The sequence below is a fragment of the Apostichopus japonicus genome, chromosome 1 (assembly GCF_037975245.1).
Source record: "Apostichopus japonicus isolate 1M-3 chromosome 1, ASM3797524v1, whole genome shotgun sequence".
NCBI classification, from domain to species: Eukaryota; Metazoa; Echinodermata; class Holothuroidea; order Aspidochirotida; family Stichopodidae; genus Apostichopus; species Apostichopus japonicus.
In genome coordinates, this window is record NC_092561.1 from 2,852,994 (window position 1) to 2,875,375 (window position 22,382).

The 22,382-nt window shown below is 37.7% G+C and overlaps 1 protein-coding gene across 1 annotated transcript in view; it reads left to right on the top strand.

The window, feature by feature from the left end:
• The window catches only part of LOC139980079 (uncharacterized), a 33,313-nt gene extending 12,313 nt beyond the window's left edge, over positions 1–21,000 (top strand). The window contains exons 2-6 of the mRNA XM_071991485.1: positions 9,203–9,547; positions 11,710–12,126; positions 14,430–14,972; positions 16,077–16,523; positions 16,849–21,000. Coding sequence (XP_071847586.1) covers positions 9,230–9,547; positions 11,710–12,126; positions 14,430–14,972; positions 16,077–16,523; positions 16,849–18,996 — 3,873 coding nt within the window. The 5' untranslated portion in view covers positions 9,203–9,229 and the 3' untranslated portion in view covers positions 18,997–21,000. The remainder of the gene's footprint in view (positions 1–9,202; positions 9,548–11,709; positions 12,127–14,429; positions 14,973–16,076; positions 16,524–16,848) is intronic.
• Positions 21,001–22,382: the final 1,382 nt, after the last annotated feature.

A 22,382-nucleotide genomic window follows, 5' to 3' on the forward strand; every position in this document is an offset into this window, starting at 1 on the left:
TTGGATTTTAGCAGGATCTTCTTCAGAGACTTACTTAGTCTTGGCCAAATTGTTTGTAATACTCTCCTTCTCGCGTGCAAACTGTACATGCCTCAGAGTCCGTTTCTGCCTATACCACGAATGTGCTTGTCCGCTGTATTTTACATGCCATAGGATTTGTCCGATACAAACGTCTTGGACATTTCTCCAAAGAGGGGCGTGAACATATGCAACACAAAATCTTTATTCATATTATTGTTACGTAATTTGCTAACAAAATTACTTACAAATCTTAACACGTATGCCATTACTCTAAATAGCTTTTTCCAATTTCCAATTTCCAGTTTTCACAAACAGATGGTTTGGTTTTAGATCCATGGATCTAAAAACAAACCACATGTTTGTGAAAAAATAGACATTTTAGTAAGATACGACACACATTTTCTGAGCTCCTGATTGTTCCCTTCAGGAGCCACCTTGTTTTCTGGCCAATCCTGTGAGGATCCCTTCAAATACTCAGGACCAGACCATCACAGTTGATTACTTTTCAGCTTTACAGTAGCGGTGCGTCGTGAAGCGATATCCGCAGGATTATGTTTTGTTGGTACATACCGCCATTGTCTTGGGTTAGTTACATGTTGTATCTCTCTAACACGACAGGCCACAAATGTTTAAACTTCTACCTCTACCCCTAATCCACCACAGAGTATTTTCACTGTCACTCCAAAACATTACAACTTCCAGATTATATTTCAACACTTCTGTTATATAGACTGAGTCAATCTCAACCTCAAAATTGCTGCCATTAACCGAGCCAAGAAACACATGTGGCCTTCAGAGGTGCTACCTTTGTTTTTGAGTCTACAATTTTAATACTAACATGACCATTTTGGATGCCCTTCGGATAAATATCAGCACTAAATGCTTCATTAGAAGCGTCCACAAATGTATGTAACTCAATATTTTGGCTCCAATCCTGACACAAACACCTGTTGACACTAATACAGCTCAAATGTTCTAGATTCGCAAGCCAGTTATTAATTTTATCTCTTAATTCTCCTTCAAGGGACTCATCCGAACCAAACGCACTGGCCCATATCTCCTGCATAAGAATTTTTCCTTCAATTAATACAGGGGATACAAAACCCATAGGGTCAAAAATAGACGACATTCTACTTAACACCTTTCGCTTTGTCAACCCTTCAGGAATTACTTCACTCTTTTTGGGTGCACTGTTCAGAACACCAGGTTAACCCCAATGTGCTAACTGAAGGTAACTCATTTTCAGTGAGACTGATTTGTTTGACTCTTTGATCTTGGGGAATTATCTCCATCACCTCTTTGAATTTGAGAGCCACTTTGTGGCATTCATTCCTGCCTTACTCCACAACTCTTTTAAACCACGATACAACTCAATTCCAGCATCAGTGTCATTTACAGAATACATAGTATCATTCATATAGGTACTTTTAAGAATGGCCTCCGCCGCTAGAGGGTACTCTATTTTATGTTGTTTTGCATTTTCCTTTGAAATAACCTGTGATATGAAAGGAGCAGCATTAATCCCAAATACTACCCTATTAAATTCATACACCTCAGGCTTAGTGGGCTGTTCAAGGTTAGACCAAAGAAATCTTAACATATTTCTATCTTCCTTAGCGATCAGTATTTGTAAGTTCAATTCCGAAATGTCACAAATCAAGCCTACTGGCCTACTCCTGAATCTAAGTAGGACATCAAAAAGATTATTTTGGAGTTTGGCCCATTTGTGATGACATAATTTAAAGCTACACCGTCACACTTAGTTGAACCATCAAATACCATCCGTATCTTAGTTGTTTCTCTGAGAGGCTTAACTACAGAAAAATGTGTAAGAAACCATTGTGGACCAGTAATATTAGCAGGGTCCACCTCTTAATTTCTCTGAATTTTACATCATTACATAGCTTCTTTTCCAAGTAATTTAACCTATTTTCTGCAACCTGTCTGTTGCCCTTGGGCATTTCAACTTTATTATCCTTCCATGGTATTTTTACTTCATACATTCTTTAACAAACTTCATAGTATGCATATCCTCCTCTGTTTGAAATGTTTGATCTTTTACAATCCTTTTTTTTTCTATCTCCCAGAACCTTTGAAGCAATTGGTCAACTTTAGTTTCCTCTTTTGTGGTACATTTAAAGGTATTAGCTTGGTTTCACATAATAGGAGGAATACCTACTGCACTTAGTTGTAGGAACAACACATGTCCAACCAAGTGGTGTTTGTCTAGCCACAGTTACCCTGGTCTTCCAACCCGCTCTTCTAATGCCAAATGAAACTCTGCATAATCCACTCCAATTAACATATCTTCAATCCCTTTACTTGGATATAAGAACTCAATATCCTTCAAGTGGTTCCAATCTTTGGACACTTTTGACCAATTTGTAGGTTCTAAACCCCCACACACATTATCTACAGTTATTGCCTTTAATTTATGCCTCTTAGTCTGACCTATTCCAGATACTTTGAACTCAACAGCTGTAGTTTCAAATCTTTCCTCTTTACCATTCAATAGGCTCACAACTACTTCATCTTGACTCCCAACTATTCCCAACTCAGAAGCAACACCACTGTTTATATATGTTTGTTCACTGCCATCATCGAGTAGTGCGTTGACAGTTAAGCATTTCTTACCATTATGAACTTTAACAGGTAATACTCTTAGTGCCATACCCAATTTTTATTGAGGTAATTATTTGTAGTATTAATATTGACAATCACATTTTCAGTGACAGAACTTGGGTGTTTCTCCCCTTCCCTGGTGTTTTGTGGTTCAACGGTTTTATTTTTTTGTTTTATGTAATAACCGATTATGGTCCCCTGTGCATCCATCAATCCCACAGTATATTTTTCTTGTGCAATCTTTAGCCAAATGTCTCCCTAAACATTTAAAACATAATTTATACTTTACTGCTAACTCCCATCTTGAATCAATGGTTAGGCATTTAAATTCACTACACTCCCAAACTCTGTGACTCTCTTTTTTGTTACAACCAATACAAACCATATTCTCTGTTTGTCTTTGTGTTGTGTTCATTTTCTGTTGGGTAAATGTCCTATCTTCTGTCTTCTTGACATCTTCTCGGTTTGAAGACCTTCCTGGAGCACCATCTCCTTCCCTACAACTTCCGAACACAGGATCTGTTAATTCTCTTGCTGTGTTTTTAAAAACTTTACAACATCCGGCAGTGTCGCATTTCTGTCGGTTCGTGTTTTTATCCTATAACTCTCACTGGACCAGCGATTCTGAAGAAACCTTGTTAGTTTTCCAACGATTTGTTTTAAACTTGCCTGGTTATTCAGTTCCGTGAGACAATCCAAGGCAGCTAAGGCTTCATGGCAAATCTCTAAGTCATCTGAGAACTTCTGAATATTACTGGAATCAACTCGGACCCTACTGGTTACTTTGTTAATCCATGCTTGGGCCACAGTGGATGAATTTCCATAACGGCCTATTAATGTTCTCCATGCACTATTTAGACCATCTTGGGGGTGATTTTAACACAAAAACTGTATTCCTTCTAATGCCTCACCAATACAGAGTGCCATCAACGTGTTAAGTTTAACACTATCATCATTTATAAAAGCTGTCATGTTTTGGAATCTGGCTATGAATGAATGGTAGAACAGGGGGTTTCCATCAAACTGCTGGTTCGGGTTTTGTCGAGGTAATGACATAAGAGCAAACAGGGTGCTCAAGTTCTCTGCATTCAAACTTTGATTAGGCCCAGGGCTAGGGTTAGACCTAAACATGCTCTCATGTTCATTTTCATTTAGGCCGTGTTCATCGTGGGTCTCAGTTGCTCCCTCGGGGTGTGTACAGGGGCAATTAGGGTTTGATCTTCCTTGCCGTTACTGTTTGCAAGTAGGCTTAGTAGTTTCTTTGTGTCTTTCTTTATCTTCAAATATGCCATTTGACAATCCATCATCCACTTTTCTTCACTTTCAAATTTTTCTTCTTTCTCTAATAAGTCAATCAATTCCAAATGGGCTTCCTCTACACTCTAGAATATCTTCTCTGACTTTTCTAGGGCTTCTTCAATTATTACAGAATCTCTACAGTCCTCATTAACTCTGAGAGCTCATTTATTGATCTTGTTAACGCATATTTACGGTTTCTCCGCGATATTTTATTTTATTTATGTTCTCCATGTTTAATCTTTATTTTCTTACCAGAATTTCCGTAAGTCACTTCACTCCGTTTCACAGGCTTCACAATGGTGTATAAAATTAAATCCGTCGTTATTAGTCATCAATGTTCATTTTCTTTGTTTTCTCCGAAGATTACCCTTGATGCTTTTTAACCTCGCTCTGCTACCATTTTGGTCTGCAGAATCGCTGCTATCTCCACCAAAAGATTTAAATTAAACCCAGAGTTTAGTTTTCTTCGTATTTTTTAGATCGCCATCTTGTTGATCACTTGTAAACAACCTCGTTCACGAACATAAAATATTATTACTACATTATTTTACTCTTATATTGCACGTACATAGCGCCCTCTATTCTCTTCTCTACTCCTTCAGATCAGTTACTACTTAGCGTCTTTAAGACGCATCATATTTTGTATTACGAAAACCACTTAAACGATATAGGTGTACAGGCGCGTATCCAGGATTTTCTAACCCGAGGGGCGCGAATTACTATCTAAGCGGAGCGCCACCATCGGTTGGCGCGCAGCGTGCAAGAAAATTTCTGGTTTTGATACCCCCCAGATCACCGGAAATAGCACTTCTCAGGCTTGAAAATGAGCAACCAGATGTACACTTTTGCCTGAGAACCAAGTATTTCCCAAAAGTTTTTTTTTTTCCATCCATAACCTTTTTGAAGATTGTCACCAGTCACACATCATGTTCGACCTGATTGCATGTCCTATGGATGATTGCTTTTGTAGGAGATTCTACGTCACGGCCCACAATATCCGAAAGCCCCACTTTTGAAGGTTTTAAGCCCATTATTTGTTGAGAATTTAAAAATTCACATTTCTCGTGAATAAAATCACTTCAAAACATACCAATAATGTTGCACAAAATTCAATCTATGGACAAGCAATATAGAAAAACCTCCTTGAACCCCAAACAGACAGGTCAAAGTTGCACGAGTAGAGGAAAGTATGATGAAGAATGTTGGTGAGGAAATTTTGGAAAATTCAGAGACAGTTAATTTATTGGTGTAGAAATATTGCAACCTCTTATAATGGCTATTATAAAACTTGGTTGAAGGAAATGAAAAATAGCAGATATTTCCGATATCAGGAATTATCGAAACCGAACACTACACACATAGGCGTAGGTCCCGTAGGAGGCGGTGGCTGCAGCCCCCCCCCCCCCGCAACCAAAGTTTTCCCCATCTTTTTCGGGCACCTACTGACAGAAAAATAAATAGCAATGAATAGCTTAAAAATGATCTCCTTGGTAATTAAAATAAAGTTGTAAGCTTGGCCGACATAACTACTGTAAAAGAGAGTTTTGACATAAATGGATCTGTATGATTTTTCTCCATCTACATAGGACAATTCGTTGTTTACATAGCATCCAGCGGTATACTGTGCAACTTTCACGGACCGTTCGGTACACGATGCCATGCACTGTAATGACTGATGTTTGCTTATATGATATTGGCATTGATATGTTGAACGCGCGCTTAGCGCGCGAAAAATTTTGGCTTTTTTTTCGGGCAAGTCATCACAGCCCCCAAATTCAATTGGGCTCCTACGCCTTTGACTACACACATAGACAGTTTTTGAGGCTGTTCATCGTGGAACATGCATTTCAATGCTCACTGATTTGATGTTATATCTGCTCTTTGCTTTACAAATTCGAACAGGCGTGTAGCGAGTAATTGCCAAGGGAGGGGCGAGGCCTGTAGGCAAACTATCTAAGCGAAGCGCCACCATGAGTTGGCGCGAAGCGTACAAGAAAAATTTGGCCGAAAATGCCTCCCAGATCGCTGGAAATGACACTTTCCAGGCCTTGTAAGTTGCATCTAAGCATTGTCTATTTTGAAATTACTAGCGATGTCATAAAGAAAATTTGCTCGGGGGGGGGGGGGCGGTCGCCCCCTTCCCGAAATGCGTCATGTACCCCGACGACTCGGTCGAGTTCAAGACCAGCCACAGTTGGGTCCATATAGCACAATTGTACAATTCTTTAAGGCGTCCATACACACACACGCGTTATGATAGACCATATATAGTATTTATATAGATACATTAGTGAGAGAGGAAAAATGGAAACGTCAAAAATGGAGTTGTCGGTGTAAGGGGTAGGGTGAGGCGCACACCCCCTCCGTAATCTTCGATCTGTCACTGGCTACCCTGTGTATATTATATGGATCAGCGCTTTAACTATGACTGTTCCTCTTTCTCTTCCCGAGGTCTTGGCTATCTTCTACTCCCTCCTCTTTTCCTTTTTCTCTCTTTTTTCTTTTTCTTTTCCCTTCCTTCCTCTCCTCCTTTTCTTTTTTTCCCCCTCCTTTTCCCTTTTTTTTCTCTTTTTTTCTCTCCTCTTTTCCTTACCCGGGGGGCGCGCGCCCCAAACGCCCCCCCTGGATACGCACCTGGTGTATAGAACCACTCTATTGGCGCAAACACAAAAAACCATCTCCCTTTTATATGTCTGTGTTAATTATTGAACTTTACAAGGTGTTGCAAATCTGCAGATCGAAGTACAATTAGGAGATAACATTGAAACTTAGCATAAGCTTATTGATATTACTAGCTATTACTCACCTTTTGAAATTGAAGTCGCTGCTAAACAACATCAGATATGTTATTGATCGGACGATATAACTTTTTATAAAGATATTGCTAACCTGTCAGCAATTGTTCATCAAGAGCTTTAGACCTAATATTACACGATCAAGATGGGTAGTCTGGCCTTACCAGAGGCTTACATTAAAATATCAATTTATAACCTTTGAGATTAGGCTTCTGAGATATTTGAGAAAATTGCCACATTGCTATATGTCTTGTGTTCATAAATTGTACAATTAACTACATAGCTGCGCAGTATATAAGGAACGGTGGGGTGGTTGTACTCGTAAGGGATGGATGTTTCACTTGGAGATAGACCTACTTCATAAAAGCTCACATGTAAAGTAGGCCTAGATTGCTTCAAGCCTACAATTGGTTTTGTGCTCCTCCTTGTTGCTTAAGTTATAGTTTATGTAATTCATTTTGATGAACGATAAGTATCCAATTGTTGAATTTCTGAATGTGGCCAATATTCAATCAACCTTTTTATTAATTGATGATTTTGAATGATTGGATCAAATGAAAGTGATTTCCTAAATCAAACTATTGCTCCAACAATCATTTCAATCGGTCAGGCAAACAGCTTTTTAAAGTTAAGTCAGAGCAATAATATCCACCACAACCAATATACAATATATCCTCATAGACAGCGTTGTAACGAGACACCTACCTACATTTCTAGTAATATACAAGCTTCATATATATATCCTTGTTTGTGTCTACGGTACGAAGGTCGACTGCAAAAGATATTGACAATTACGATATACGCTCCAAGGGTCAACTTCTGTAGTGCACCATGTAAACAAACAATACGGTTTCAAAAAATACTGCCTGATGGGATGGGTTTAAAGGGATGGATCGTGTGTCACCTTTGAAAATGTTTGGTTCCATCGTAGGTGGCTTAAATGAAAATGGTGCTATATTTGGCAAGTTTTTTTCGCTGTGGTCAGGCGCTGCCCTCCTGACTGGGACCTAGGGCGGACCCCCCACCCTCCCCCCTGGACGCTACTGATGCACCCTAAAGTGCAAACTGAGATGTGGAACTTAACACAGAACTATGCAAATTGCTTTTGCGAAGTAGGGCTCATCACTATGTAGGCCGGCGCGGAGCACGGATGATACTAAAGTACATTTAGAATAATAATAATAACTAGTCTTATATAGGTCAAACGCCAACAAAAGTTGTTTAGTGCGCTTAACGGGTGCTGCATGTGCAAAAACTAATAGAGATGAGAAAAAAGGAAAGTTTAACGACAGCACCTGAATTAAATAATAGAATTCAAAGATCTAAGTTCAACCGGGAGGGAGTTCCATAAACGTGGTGCAGCATTCAGAAAGCTACGGTCACCGAAAGATTTTGTATGTGACATTGGAACCTGAAGTTGACATTGATATATGCGTATTGGTCTACATTTAGTTTCCTGATGTAAGAGAGAATTAACGTACATTGGGGTACCAGTTTTAATGGCACGAAAAGCTAGAATGAGGATTTTGTAGTCAATACGGAGGCTTATTGGTAACCGGTGTAATTCTTCCAGTATACTGGAAGAGTGATAGTGATAAACCTGTTCGCCCTATGGACGATTCGAGCAGCCGTTTTCTGGATCCTTTGCAGTCTCGATAATTGGGATGTAGCTACACCAAATAGTAGAAAATAACCATAATCAAGCATATCTCGACCATCGTTTGCCCTATAATTACCCTATTGACTTACACTTTAAATCAAAATATTCTAGATAGAACTTCTCACTAGCGAAACGCTACCCATCGCTGGATAACTGACAAGTTGGCCTTACATGGCACCATCAATATTCCGTATGATGACCGTGTAGATTTTTGCTATCAGATCCTCTTTTCTCAGAATTATATAATTTTCGTAACCTGCTAAATAATATAAAAATAGTGTAATCAACCCAAGGTTTGCACGACATGTGTCTCCATTCATGCTCTGCAACATCCAAGCCACACAAAGTAAAAAGATTATGATTGAAGACATATCACACAAGATGTTTTCCTGCTGCTTTTTGCACTTCTCCTGAAGGTGAACACTTGGGGCGGATCGATGAATACTGTATATGTAGTATGTCACCTTGACAGTAGGCCTATATCTCGTTTGTAATGTACTTCATATTAGGCTTATGTTATTTTTCTGCTGTACTGTGTGCAATGTTTTACCGTACGATATTATGAGAAAAAAATAATTGAACTGATGGTCTTTTGATGAGGGTTAACATTTACGGCGGACGTACACTTCCCTAACTGTGGTAGGGCGCCTAAAGCAAAGTCGTCAGTCTCATAGGCTCTAACAGTATGTTTAGTCTATTCTGCCAATTTAAGTCAAAATGGGATCTGCAACTAGATGGATTGCCTATGTGTTTATTACTATGTTACACGACTTTTCCACATTTTATCCCGTCTATTCATTGTCAGGTATCGTTTCTGGAACAACGCCAGAAGATGGCAGGTATGACCAAGGAATACAGAGAAGCATTAGATAAGACTTTGGTGTGTTTGTCGAATGACTTGGGGGTCGATGAGGCTTTAGTTTACCTACAAAGCAAAGGAATTCTTACGGAAAACGACGTGGAAGAAATTGAAAAACCAACTACAAGAATAAAGAAAGTAACTGAACTTGTAAAACGAATCAAACGGAAAGGGGATAACTCGTACTTTACTTTGAAGGAACACTTGGAAGAAACTCTAGGATCTAAACATATCGCTATAGAACTGGACAAGAATTTGAAGGAAGTCGAAGAAGAATGGGCAAATGTGACGGTAAATATCTTAAATAAATGAGACTATAAGTTAACCAAAAATAAAGGTCTATCAGTTTCAAAATTTTCTGCGACGACATGAAAGGTACTGTAACTATTGCTACTGTAAAACAAAGGTGCGGCGTAGAAGGGGGAGGCTCAGAGGCACGGGCCCGCTTTGTTGTGAAAAATTGGAAAATTCGCCCTTCTTTTATAAGTTAGTGGTGCTGATGTTCTCATTTTTTTCATGAAATGTAAATTTTCCTGTTTTAATTTAATATTCTTAGTTTGATGTCCTTACGTTGTCACGTAAAACGTCACACCCTTTTGTTGAAGACACATTCAAACACTAGAACACATTATACAGATAGTTCATCTTGTGTGGCAGGTTTGATGTAATTCGATTTCCTCCAGACCCGCCAAAGGCATAACCCCTAACACTCGATGTGTGTATCCCTAGCTCCGGCCTTAAAATTCTTTCCTTTTCCAGTGCTTGTGGTACCGTTAGCGATACTGCTAGGTTTACTTCCCACTTACGGAAAGCGTTTACCACTAATCTACCCCAATCTCCCTCTTGTCTTTATCTAAATTGATGCGGTTCAGTTCGTTCAAAAATGGTTGCAATGTTGGAATCAGAATAGATACGATGGTAAGATGATAAGGAAACTTATGACACACAAACAGGATAGTATGCGACTACAAGCCTAGGTAAAGCTACTAATATTTTACACAAACCAAAATTACTAATGGATTTATAAAAAAAAAATGAGCGAAGTAATGCATCCATCAAATATTAAATATTCAAGCACAACAAATGCCCCTTAGCGGAGGTCACATCCACAATATAGCATAAAATTTGCCTTAAGCATTCGTAAGGTAGGACCGAAACTTTGGAAGTGAAATGTGTTCATGGTTGGTTATATTATTAAACGATAAGCATAACACAGTAATTGGACAAGTGGGAAAACTTGCCTCATACCTCTCCTCAAAGGGATCTTGTAGGAACCAATAGATTCTGACGCTATCTTAGCTGCTGCCACTCTTTCTTGTCCTCTTCTTTTCCTCTGTATGGTTAACCTGTGTTCATGTCTATTATCGTTTACCATATATTTTATATGGAACCTAATTCTTCACACTGCTTTAATGGCCACTAGTGGGTTTGTCTTGGCAACCGCTGTTAATTACCTACCAAGTGTTGAATGGTTTGGCTCCCTGTTATACACTGTATCTCTGACATGCTCCAGACATACACACCGATACGACGTCTTCACTCCAGTAACATAAATTTACTCCAAGAACATCGGCTTAAACATACATGGAGTGACAGATTGTTCGCAGTAGCTGCTCCTCGCCTCTGGAATGGATTACCACTAAAACTCATAAGTTGTGATTCCCTCACTTCGTCTAAAAAACTTCTGAAAACTTACCGTATGCGTCAAGCATAATTATTTGCCCATTCGTTCAACGGAAAGACGGCAAAAATAGTAACACGGTCGTATGTATTGGCAATATTTAAAGAACATCAAAGTAGGTCAAAAGATGGAAATCTTAACACAGTTTTGAATTTAAAAACTCTGCCGAAGCAACATAAATGAAGCCTTACCTAGAACAGATGTACCACGTATTGCCTACTGTTCAAGCAGGCAAAATATACCATTATTTGCATCTAAGCACCCTCATATACCAAGTAAAATATACGCTACGAAATACCCTTTCCATCAGACTCTTCCCTGGGCGGCAAACATCTTACCTTCGCCGCTACATTAACTAATGGTTCCGTCCTTAGTGTGCAACCTTTACAGTGATATCACACGTATTAAATACAGTCGTTAACTATCCCTTACTTTTCTGATTTGTAAAACGGGGTCACAATTTCGCTTTGTCCCCTAGCACCAAGAGGGCTGGCTACGCGCTTTAAATAACAACTATGTTAATGGGAAGGTTTTACTTATTGAATGAAGTTATGAAAAGATCAAATTAATGACAGTTATATTACTGAAAGTAAGGCAGCTTTCTTCTTAACATTATAAACTACTCGATTAATAAACATAACGTCATTCACATGATTGTGCTTGTGCTTTCTTAATAATTCAATGATAAAAGTAAGACAGATTCATTCGAAAAAGTAAGAAGCTATAACAGCCTGTTTTCTGTCATAATTTATTCAATGTTTCTTCATTGCAGCAAGAAATAGAGAAGAAAAGAGTAACAGAAAAATGGAAAAAACTTGAAGGGAAATTCCACGATCCAAGTTTTTTATGTGAGCATGACAGCATCCATCAATATCAAGGTATCTCTAAAGATATCAATGTACTTTTGATCGGCCAATGTGGAGCTGGAAAGAGCGCCACTGGCAACACACTCCTCGGAAAATACAGTTTTAAAGAAAGTGACACGGATGCACCGGAAACAAAGTCAGTAAAGTTTGAGACTATCAAGGAGGATACATTTAATATAACGGTAGTCGACACACCCGGGATTCAAAATGAGGAATTACTACTAAATGTTGTTGAAACGATGATTGAATCTGGACGAGACATTCATCTTTGTCTCGTGGTTTGCGAAGAGAAGGCGGATCAAGAAATCACTAAGATGATCTCGGTAAGTATTAAAGTCTTATGCATAAACTTATTTATCCTTTTCCTGTTATATTGCTGATAATTACCTTGCTAAAAAAAAACATGTCTAAAAATTTAAGAAAAGATGATAATTGATGAATCGTTTATGTCGTCAATCCGATAATTGTACAACTCTTTTCCATTTTACAGAGCAGTATAGAGTGTATAACGGTCATAATAAGATCACGAACGTTTGTGTTCTCAGTTGACAGATTGATTAGTGTCAAGGTTTGATATTCCTGACATTGTTCACCAGGGCAGTGTATTAGCTTTTAATTACTGTAGTACAGTAAAACGCTTCGTCAAAGTGATTTTTCTACCAATCCTGAATGGACAATATGTGACCGTTAAATATGACCGTTAAAATGTTCGATGAGAGTAAGATGTAATGTTGTTGTATATTTTTCAAAAATATTGTTGTGTTTGTGAAAATCTAGAAATCTTCGGCCATATCCCTATTTTCACATCTTTTCTTGTCCATCAAAAAGTTTCCAGTTTCCCATTACTATTCTCGATGTGTCATAAATTTCATGACACCGCACTATCAACAATCGAAGAACCATGTTTACTCTCAAATACCGTTGAGTTTTGAATTGCTTCTTTAGTTTTTAAAAAAAAACAGATCATTTTTGACGTCAAAAATATGAGATAACACACCAAATTGTAATGGTAAAACATCAAATTTGTGACAGAAAATATACTTAAAATATGGAATAATCGACATAAAAGTCGATGATTGACATGAGCGTCACAATATCGTGGTGGGATGTAGACACTATGGAATGTTAAGATAAATCAAAACACTTTCGAACTAATATATTAATTTGCGAGAGTGCGATATAGCTTATCGAAGTCTGGATTTATAATGTCAACAATCTGAGATAAAACGGCAACATATCGAGATAAACATCATAAAACGTCATACAAAAGTGTAAGGTAAATCGCACGTCGAAAATTTAGTGAAAACGTCGAAGTTTCGATATGAAACGTCACAATTCCTAGATGAAACAATTAGTGGAGCATTTACACACACACAGAAAAAACCCTGTCGTATGGCACAAATGTTGAATTTATCCCCTTCTTGAAAGCTTTTTCTGAGTCACTTTCTATTTCTGACTGGTGCGTGTGTTTATAACTAGAAACTGGAAATATAATTCAGCACCGTACAATGTGTACATCATGTCTAGAGTGTGGTAGAGTGACGTCAATATGACAAGGAGTAGAAAACGCTCTCAATATGCAAATGTCTTGCTTATGAACCACTGGTGGTGATCTCATGTTGATCTGAGATCGCAGAAATTATATGATTTAGGCCTCATATTTGAAATCTAAAGTGGTAAACTTGCAGAAACTATCATTCGTAAACATGACCGTACATGTACTCAGACAGTTCCAGTTCCTTACCGACAAACCGGGCGACCAATACTCTACTTCAGTCTGGTTGATTCATCGCCCCTGATGTTAGAAGTGTCCAACAACTGCTTTTGTGAGTTCCATGAAAAGTCGCAAATATGTTCCTGATAACCGCTTCTTTGGAACCCCGGAAAATATTTGTGTGGGTTTTACACCGCATACCGCCCACCTCTCTTTAGTGACGCATCTAGTTACATTGCTCCGCAGTGCACTAAACAATTTACACCAACAAGGAGCCCCAATCACTCTCCATAGCGGAATAGGTATACAAAATCTGCAAATCATATGAAATTAATTCAGCGACTTTGTGTAAGCCTTGTTAGCACTGCTTGGGACAACACTGCTAATAGCCTACCTTCAAAATGTCATGCTAATTTTAAATTCGTCGAGCCACGACCTTCTGTCAAGAAAGGTGGCGGTGGGGCAGTGACCCAGGAGGCACCAAAATAAGTTTAGATTTTTAAATAATACGTTGGTCCAAACAGTACGTTGGAAATGTTAACGTTTATCTCAAATTTTATAGTACATTTCATCTAATTCTTTCTTCCTCCCACTGCCTCCCACCTCTCACACTACTTTTGGCACTGAAATGAGCCCAACTGAATGGTGAGGATTTATTGGTAGTAAATGGTGCCACAATAACATGTGGTGAATTCACCACTGTAAGGATCATGTGAGTGTGCATTCTTTTCGAATTGTGACTGAGGACTTGAACATTAGAAATTCCAAGTCCTCGCACTTATTAATTCCTACTAAGAAAAAACGTATATTTCTTTTCTTTTCTTCTTTAGATTAGCAATATGGTAGGTGAAAAACTTGATGTTCATGGACACTTATAGTACATTCTTCTTCACAATGCTTTATTTTCATCAGAGAATAGGCCTACTTGTCGAGACTGCCTGTGACCAATGTGTCGTTGTTTTATCCAATGCACGTGCACGATTCGGGGGTAAAAAAAAGATGTCAGGTTACATCGATCGACAAAAGGATCGTAAAGGGCCGCTGGCGGATCTCTTTCAGCGAGTCGAAAATAGAATAATAGCAGTTGAAAATTGCTTTGATGAAGAAGACGTCATGATGATATATCAACAACGCCAAAAACTTCTCTGTTGTCTTGCTCAGGTGATAAAGGATAACAAAGGGTTGGCGTATACCAAGGAATCGTTCCGAAATGCCAAAACTAGGATTAAGCAATATCAGGACGTGGAAGGACGTTTGCATGAATTTCTTCTACAGACGTATTTGAAAACATTATCTCAGCAGCAACTCGGCAACATACAAACTACGCTCGATGACAATGTTAAGGACATAATGCAGGCTTGCCATGTTTCGGAGCTTTGCCCACCCATCACTGCAGGAGATGCCATGCAATATATGAGATTGTTCATCCAAGAAAACGAAAAGGAGATATCAAAGGTGAAAAGGAACTTGATCAAGAGATAACGATATGCACAGGCCTAGTAATGGAATATATTATATAGATCGATAGATAGATGCATTTCGACTGTGTTCATAGCATTAATTACTTAGGTTCTAAGTCAACTCTTTATACCATCTTTGTGTGTTTCACTTTGTTTCGAATAATGTTAAGGTACATATGTATTTAATTCCTCTCTTGGAAATTTCTGAAATAATATTCAAAGGTAGATATGCCGTCGGCCAAAAGGGAGACTATAGAAAGGACGCTAGTGGTTCTTGCTAAGGGCCTTGATGTCACGCATCCAATTATTTATTTCAATAGTAAAAACAATCTGAAAGACATAGATGAAAAGAAAATCAACGCCAAAGCTACAGAGAAAGAAAAAACCACCGAACTTGTAACAATCCCCACAAAGAGGAGAAAAAAGGCTTGAGCATTTTTTTAAAAAGTAATTAGGTATTTTTAAGGTACGTAACATTTAGCGGAAGAATTATACAACAACTTACATGCTGTTGAACCAGAATTTCAGGGTTTAACTGTATTTGTTATGTTCAGATACATTTGAAATCATGTCTTTCCTGTTATTATAATCATCACGAACACAAGACTGGATCGTTTGGGACATGTGAGGAAGATATAAAGCATTGTTCCTGCAGACTCTTCAGTTAAAATAACCACGAATAACAAGCGTAATGAAACTCTGAAGAATTTAAGCTAATGCGTGGGGCCGGGGAGTTGCGAGTCAAACACAACGTTATATGGTGGTTTGTGCAACGTATCCTGTGAAGATATCTAATGGCTGGGGTTCCCATCTACACTGGTGTGAAGCAAAATCATTAGCTACATCGAAATGATGTTACAAGATGATACAATTCTCTACGTGCCCTTGACATTTTGTCGAAATTGGGGTGTGGTGTCTTGTGGAGGGAAGGGTACTCATTAACATTTAACTTTATACTCAACTAGGTGTATCCTGGGCGTGTTTGTTAGGATTGAGAGTATCTCAACCTTCATTTTAAGGGAGAAATTAGGACTTGAAAGGGGTTTGAATTTATTCACACTGTATGATTAAGTAATATCTATAACATTTTTTATCGTAGATACAATCAGACAGAAAGAGACAGATCGAAATATGGAAAGACTTAGAAAAGAAATTTTATTACATCAACTGCGAATATGACAACATTGGAGATTACAAAGATGTTCCGGAAGAAATTAATATACTTTTGATTGGAAAAACTGGGTCCGGTAAAAGCGCCACTGGAAACACAATTATAGGAAAACCTTCCTTTAAAGAAAGTGGCTCCAGTGCGTCGGTGACTAAGACAATTGACATAAAAGACATTAAGGAAAGTAGATTTCATATTACTGTGATTGACACACCTGGTCTTTTTGACACGGCCAACGATTTTCAAAATGAAGATATGGTGCTTGAAATAGCGAAAACGTTGATCAACTTTAAGGGAGGAATCCATCTATTTCTGCTGGTTTTGGGTTCTACATCGAGATTCACGAAAGAGGAACAAGACACTATTAAAGACATCGAGGTAAGTTCGATCGTTGTGAAGTGTAGAAGTTCGCACTTTTTAGAAAACTGCTTAGTTTTCTATACAGAAATTTCGAAGAACATACAGAGATATAAACCACGTTAAAACAAAATGTGTGTTATTTTTATGAAGTTAAAGTTACATACACGCACATTGCCAAACACAAGCAAAGCAATGAAAAACGAAGAAAGGGACGAAATGTTTCTGATTATATCCTCCATATATTAAAATCGCCACCCAATACGTATTCTCCTTTCATACTACCTGTCGATTTACTTCTCGTGTACGTCACATTCATTTAATGTTTTATATTGTACCCAACCAGAAAGTCCTTGGTAAGAATATTTACCAGAATTGCCTCGTAGTTCTGACCAACGCTCGTGCAACATTTGGTTCTAACAAGTCGTTGCAAGAGTACGTCAAACAGGAAACGGAAGAAAAGGGCAAGTTTGCGAATCTACTAAAGCATGTCAACAATCGAATAATAGCCGTTGAAAATGTTTTTGACGATGACATTTTGACAGATAAACATCGTCAGAAACTCCTTCATTGTTTTGCTCATTTTATACAAGAAAACAAAGGGTGTGTGTATTCCAACAAAGCGTTTGAAAACGTCAAGGCAAGAGTCGAGCAACTAGAGAAAGAACGAAAGAAAAGAATCGCCAGGGAATCCGAATTGACCCATATGAAAACCACATTGCATAAATTTCTTGTGCACAACTATCTGAAGCATTTGACAGAGACACAACTCGACAACATACTTCCAAAGGTAAGGAAGGAGACACTACACATCATGAAGAGTTCTGGGTTGGAGCAGTTACCTTTCATTACGAGTGAAGATGTCAAGACATACCTAGAAAAATTCGTTCTGGAAAATGAAGTACTCATTGCAAAGTTAAAAGCCGTGAAAGTTCAAGAGGAGAAACTACAATTAGAATACGAAAAGAATCAACAGCGGCTGAAAAAAGAGGTGGAGAATAATAAAATGCAGAGCATTGTATTACCGTTGGTAAGTAACTACTTAAAAGAACAGTCCAAAGAAGAGTTAGAAAAGATAAAGCAAAACAAGCAACTAGGGTCTGTTAGATTTACTAATCAATTAATTGAGGCTCTTGAGTCTCAAAATGTGAATTTTGGCATTCAACACACTGAAAGCTTTATTCAGGCTACGTTCTTTGAAAATCAAACGCAAATCCAAGGGTACATAGATGGTAAAGTTTTAAAAGAACGTCTTGAAGCAAAGTCGAAACAACTGCAAGAGGTCCAAAGAGAACAGGAATTAAACAGAATCGTGGAAAACCTAAAGAAAAACCTTTATGACAGTTTGGAAGGTAAAACTGACGAAGAGTTAGATCACCTTAAAACTGACTTGGGAGACAAAGATGACTCTGTTCCGGGTAATTGGCAACCATTATTTACTGAACTTGTAGGTGATCAAATCGCAGGTTCTGATATAAGTTTCAACGAAGTAGCCAAATCGTTTGCAAAGCAGAATAATAATTGGCTTCGGAGTATCTTGGGAATCATGGTCGAAAAAAGAAAACAACAAACGCGAGCAAAATGTTTGCAGGAAAGTGAAGAGTTAAGGAATAGTGCCTTTAGTATCATTTCAACAATAATTAAAGAAAAACTAAAGTCTTACTTAACAGGTAAGAATACCAGTGAATTAGCAGAATTGGAGGCACAGATAGGTAAACGTGAGGTTCCTAAAGATATCTTTTATAAAGTGTCTAAAAAGCTTACAAGTGCACAGCAACTGTCGTTGGGAAATGATGGAATAGAAGCTGAAATACTTAAACAAATCAAGGAGCATAACGAAGTTATTGAGGAATGTAAGTTAGAAGCAGGGAAATGCTTTGCGGGTTCCACTGAAGTTAAAATCAAAGAGAGGGACATCGATAAAATATCCAACGTGAGAGTAGATGATGAAATTCTTGTCTTTGACGAGAAAAGTAATCTATTCTATGATAAGGTTTATCTCATTTCACACGCCAGAGAAGATGAAAATATGACCTTCGTCCGGTTGCAAACATCTTCAGGTAAAGACCTGCGTATTTCACCAGGTCATTTATTGCCTGTTGGTAGTCTTGGTAGTAACGTTGCCGCTAAGGACGTATCCCTTGGTAACGTCATATTTACATTACAAGATGGTGTGATGATGCCTGACAAAGTTACCTCAGTAACTTACGAGCTAGGTCGAGGAGCGTATTGCCCAATGACAATGCATGGGACTATTGTTGTCAATGACGTAGCAGCATCCTGTTATACAACTTTCTTCCCATCTCCTCTTGCTCACGCTTTGCTTTCTCCCATAAGACTCCTCTTCAGTTATTTACCTCTGCCTCTCTTTAATCGATTACTTCCATATGATACTGAGGAAGGGATGCCGGTGCTGCTCCTAAAATGCCGTTCGATCGTCATCAGATGGCGTTCATTGTTTACAAGGAATGATAACCTAAGCAAAAGCGTATAAGTGTTGAAACGAGCTGCTAGGGCCGTAACAATTCCTTGATAATATTGCGTAACCGCTTTCTTCGTTTTTGTGGAGAAAAGTGGAATTTACACAACAGTTGCTTGTCAATTGCATTTTCTTTGATATTAGCAAACAAATGTTTTGACTCGCTTAATATTTGTACAGTCTGATTAAGAGGTTTGTAAAAAGCAAGTATATGAGAAAGCACACATGTCCAAGAACTTGAGAAAATCAAGTTTGTTAAGTGTTATTTATAATTGTTTATAGTCTTCCAACCTGTACAAAAGAAGTAAACCTTACAATACCATCTTCTTTGTTTGTTTTACAAACACTTCTAATGTCTTGAGTGCGATTACGCGATGTCACAGTTGTTTATTTTTACGTAATTATTAATTATTCGATGTATTACCGTAGTAGTTAATACAGGAAGGTTTGTATTTGTATTTACAGTTCACCATTTCTTTTCTTTTCTTAACTCTTTATTCTCGTTTTGTAGCGAAAATTGATATTACTTTTCTTTCACACCAAAGTTCCACTTTTCCTTTCTTAATTGACTAGAACTTGAAAAGTACTTAACATTATATTTTTCAACTTGCATTATTTCTAATTAATAAATCATATTGTCATTAATGTCCCATAGACATGGACGTAAAATTTAGCAAAACATTCTTTTTTTAATTCCAAAATTAAAGTTTGTTACCTTCTGCGTCAACCATTGATGAGATCAATGTAATACCACATGAGGTTACACTTCCATGGTAGTACGTTTAGTTAAATGTTATTTAATTCATTGACCTTGCTGAACAGTGAGGGTGCACATGTTAAGTACGATTGGTAGTCCTAGCAGCGATGTGTAAAACATCGCTGGTTTTGGTGTTTATTAATATCGTATTAAATGTATAAGATAGTAACACAGTTTATGACTACTGTTAAACACGTAAACTAATCAGTAACAGAAAGACAAATATATACCTTGCATTCATTAGCTGGTGTGCATTAATATGAGACAATATACGACCACGTCTTTCACAAAAGATCCGACCACGCCACCTACACTTAAATATTAAATTACTCTCAGTATGCAAAATGCAATTCGATAGATACAATTTAGTACAATATCTAACGTAATATGCCTACCTATACGTTTACTATAGATACATTCCAAACTTTTGAATTATGAATGTAGTAAATCTTATCATTCATCTCCATGAAGAAGTCTTTGGATCTGTTAGTTTGAATAAGTGGTCGAGTAGTAGACCTAGACCAAATGATAGAAATTGTTCAGCCAAATTAGTTTTGTTGTATTTTATACCTGTGATAGAAGTAGTTTCGTTAGTAGTTTAGTATTTGACTCGGGCAATTAAACCACGTATGGAGGCAACACGGTATTTTAAAAAGCAACGTAATTAGAACAATGTGATGTTGTTTAATCGGTTAAAGTTATGATAAAAAGTACTAATGATTATTCAGAAAATACATAAAAAACATGTACATTTGTAAAAGGGTCAAATTCCGGACAAGTTTTCTTCTGCATCCATCGTTTGGAATTATGGATGTAGTCAATCTTTCCTTTCATCTCTATTAAGAAATCGTTTGCTCTGTTAGTTTGAATTTGTCTAATTAATGTCAATATAAAGAGGTCGAGTAGTAGACCTAGACCAAATGATAGAAATATTTCAGCCAAATTACATTTGTTGTATATTATGCTTGTGATAGAAGTAGTTTCGTTAGTTGTTTAGTATTTGACAATTTAACCACGTATGGAGGCAACACGCCGTATTTTTGATATATTTTTAAATTTCATTTTTAGCTTTTTTACAATGAATTGTAATTTTGCACTTATTTCTAATATTTAATCCCTTTTTAATAATTAAATGAACTTTAGACCCAGCTTGTTTATGTAACGTCGCTTATATGAATAACCTTACTTCATTTGTACTGAATTCAGTAATTCACTATGTAGCTGCATCATGAAATCTAATAAACGAATGTTGTTCATCTCAACACGCTCTGTTAATTATCATTTGCATAACTGGTCTTATTCACTGCATTGATTTATATCCTAGAAGGCGAATCCCAGCCAAGGTGAAGCCTATGTATTGGACCTAAATTTCCCATTCATTCTTCATCTGAAAATGAAAGCGAAAGCATGCATTTCCGACGTACGTAACAATGCTAGCACTTACTTCAGTTCCGTAGGTTACAGATAGCTGAACCAAAGATGGGTCCTCATCTCAAATGTTTCATTTCAAATTTTGCAGTATTTCAAAGATGGCACCGAATAACTTAACAGCATTGTTTTAGGTTACCAAGGGGACGGCCATTATCCCGGTCTTAATAATGGAGAATTAATTTAACAAGTATAGGGCTTTTCACATTCTTGCATGAGAAGAATTTCTTATCCGTTCAAGAAAACTGTCATCTGCTCATTTGCTTGAATGTGATGGTGCGAGGTATAATTTGCATATATGGAAAACTACTGTGCGAGCTACCCCAAGCATTCTTTTGAAAAACACTGGGACGGCTAGACAATGGTAGTACCTGCACAAGTTTTTCATTCCTGACGTCATTTGATTTCTCAAATTGGAGAGTTAGATATGTTTGTCACTGTGATGCGTTGACATGGACCATGGTCTCGAATAACAGGACAAAGCCGACGGCAAACTGTCATCTATACTCCCTACTTTCACGTAATGCACTCAAACATTATGCGAAAACGACGGTAGCAACTATCGTACACCATTTGACCTCATTCCTTTCTCAATCAAAATTTTAAGTTTATTATCAAATATGAATCATGGCTCAAAAGTTGCCCGAGACTCTCTAGTGGGTATTTGGGTCAGAAGACAGCCATTGACCAATTGAGGGGAATTGCATAAGGATCCTTACGATGAGCTAGTCGTACTGCTTAACTAATGATCTCATGAAACGTTCCGTTTCTCTCATTTCAAAGATATTTTGGATTACAACGCTTTCATTAGGCTGGATTATTTACATTTACTTTTCTGACTAAAATCACACTTTTTCCGAATTGATCATAAATAGTAACAGAAAGTAATCTCGTGGACAAGTTTGCTGGGTGTCTGGTGACTATAACCTGCAGAAGAAAGACTGGTTCTCAGTGACTGTTCATAAACTTGTTTTTTCTTCGTAATCGTTTATTGAACCCTAAGACATATTTTACGGCCCACCCATCAATAATGCGCAGATTCGGGGTGTAGGAATTTACAACCTCACCCCTTTGCCATTCAAATACCAAAGAATAAATCACTACAACCTTCCATGTCACGTAATTCCATTTTACGTCTAAGCTTAACATGTTTTTTGGACCTACATGGGCGTCGGTTACATTGGGGAGGAGTTCTGAGGGCTCCCTGTTTTCATCG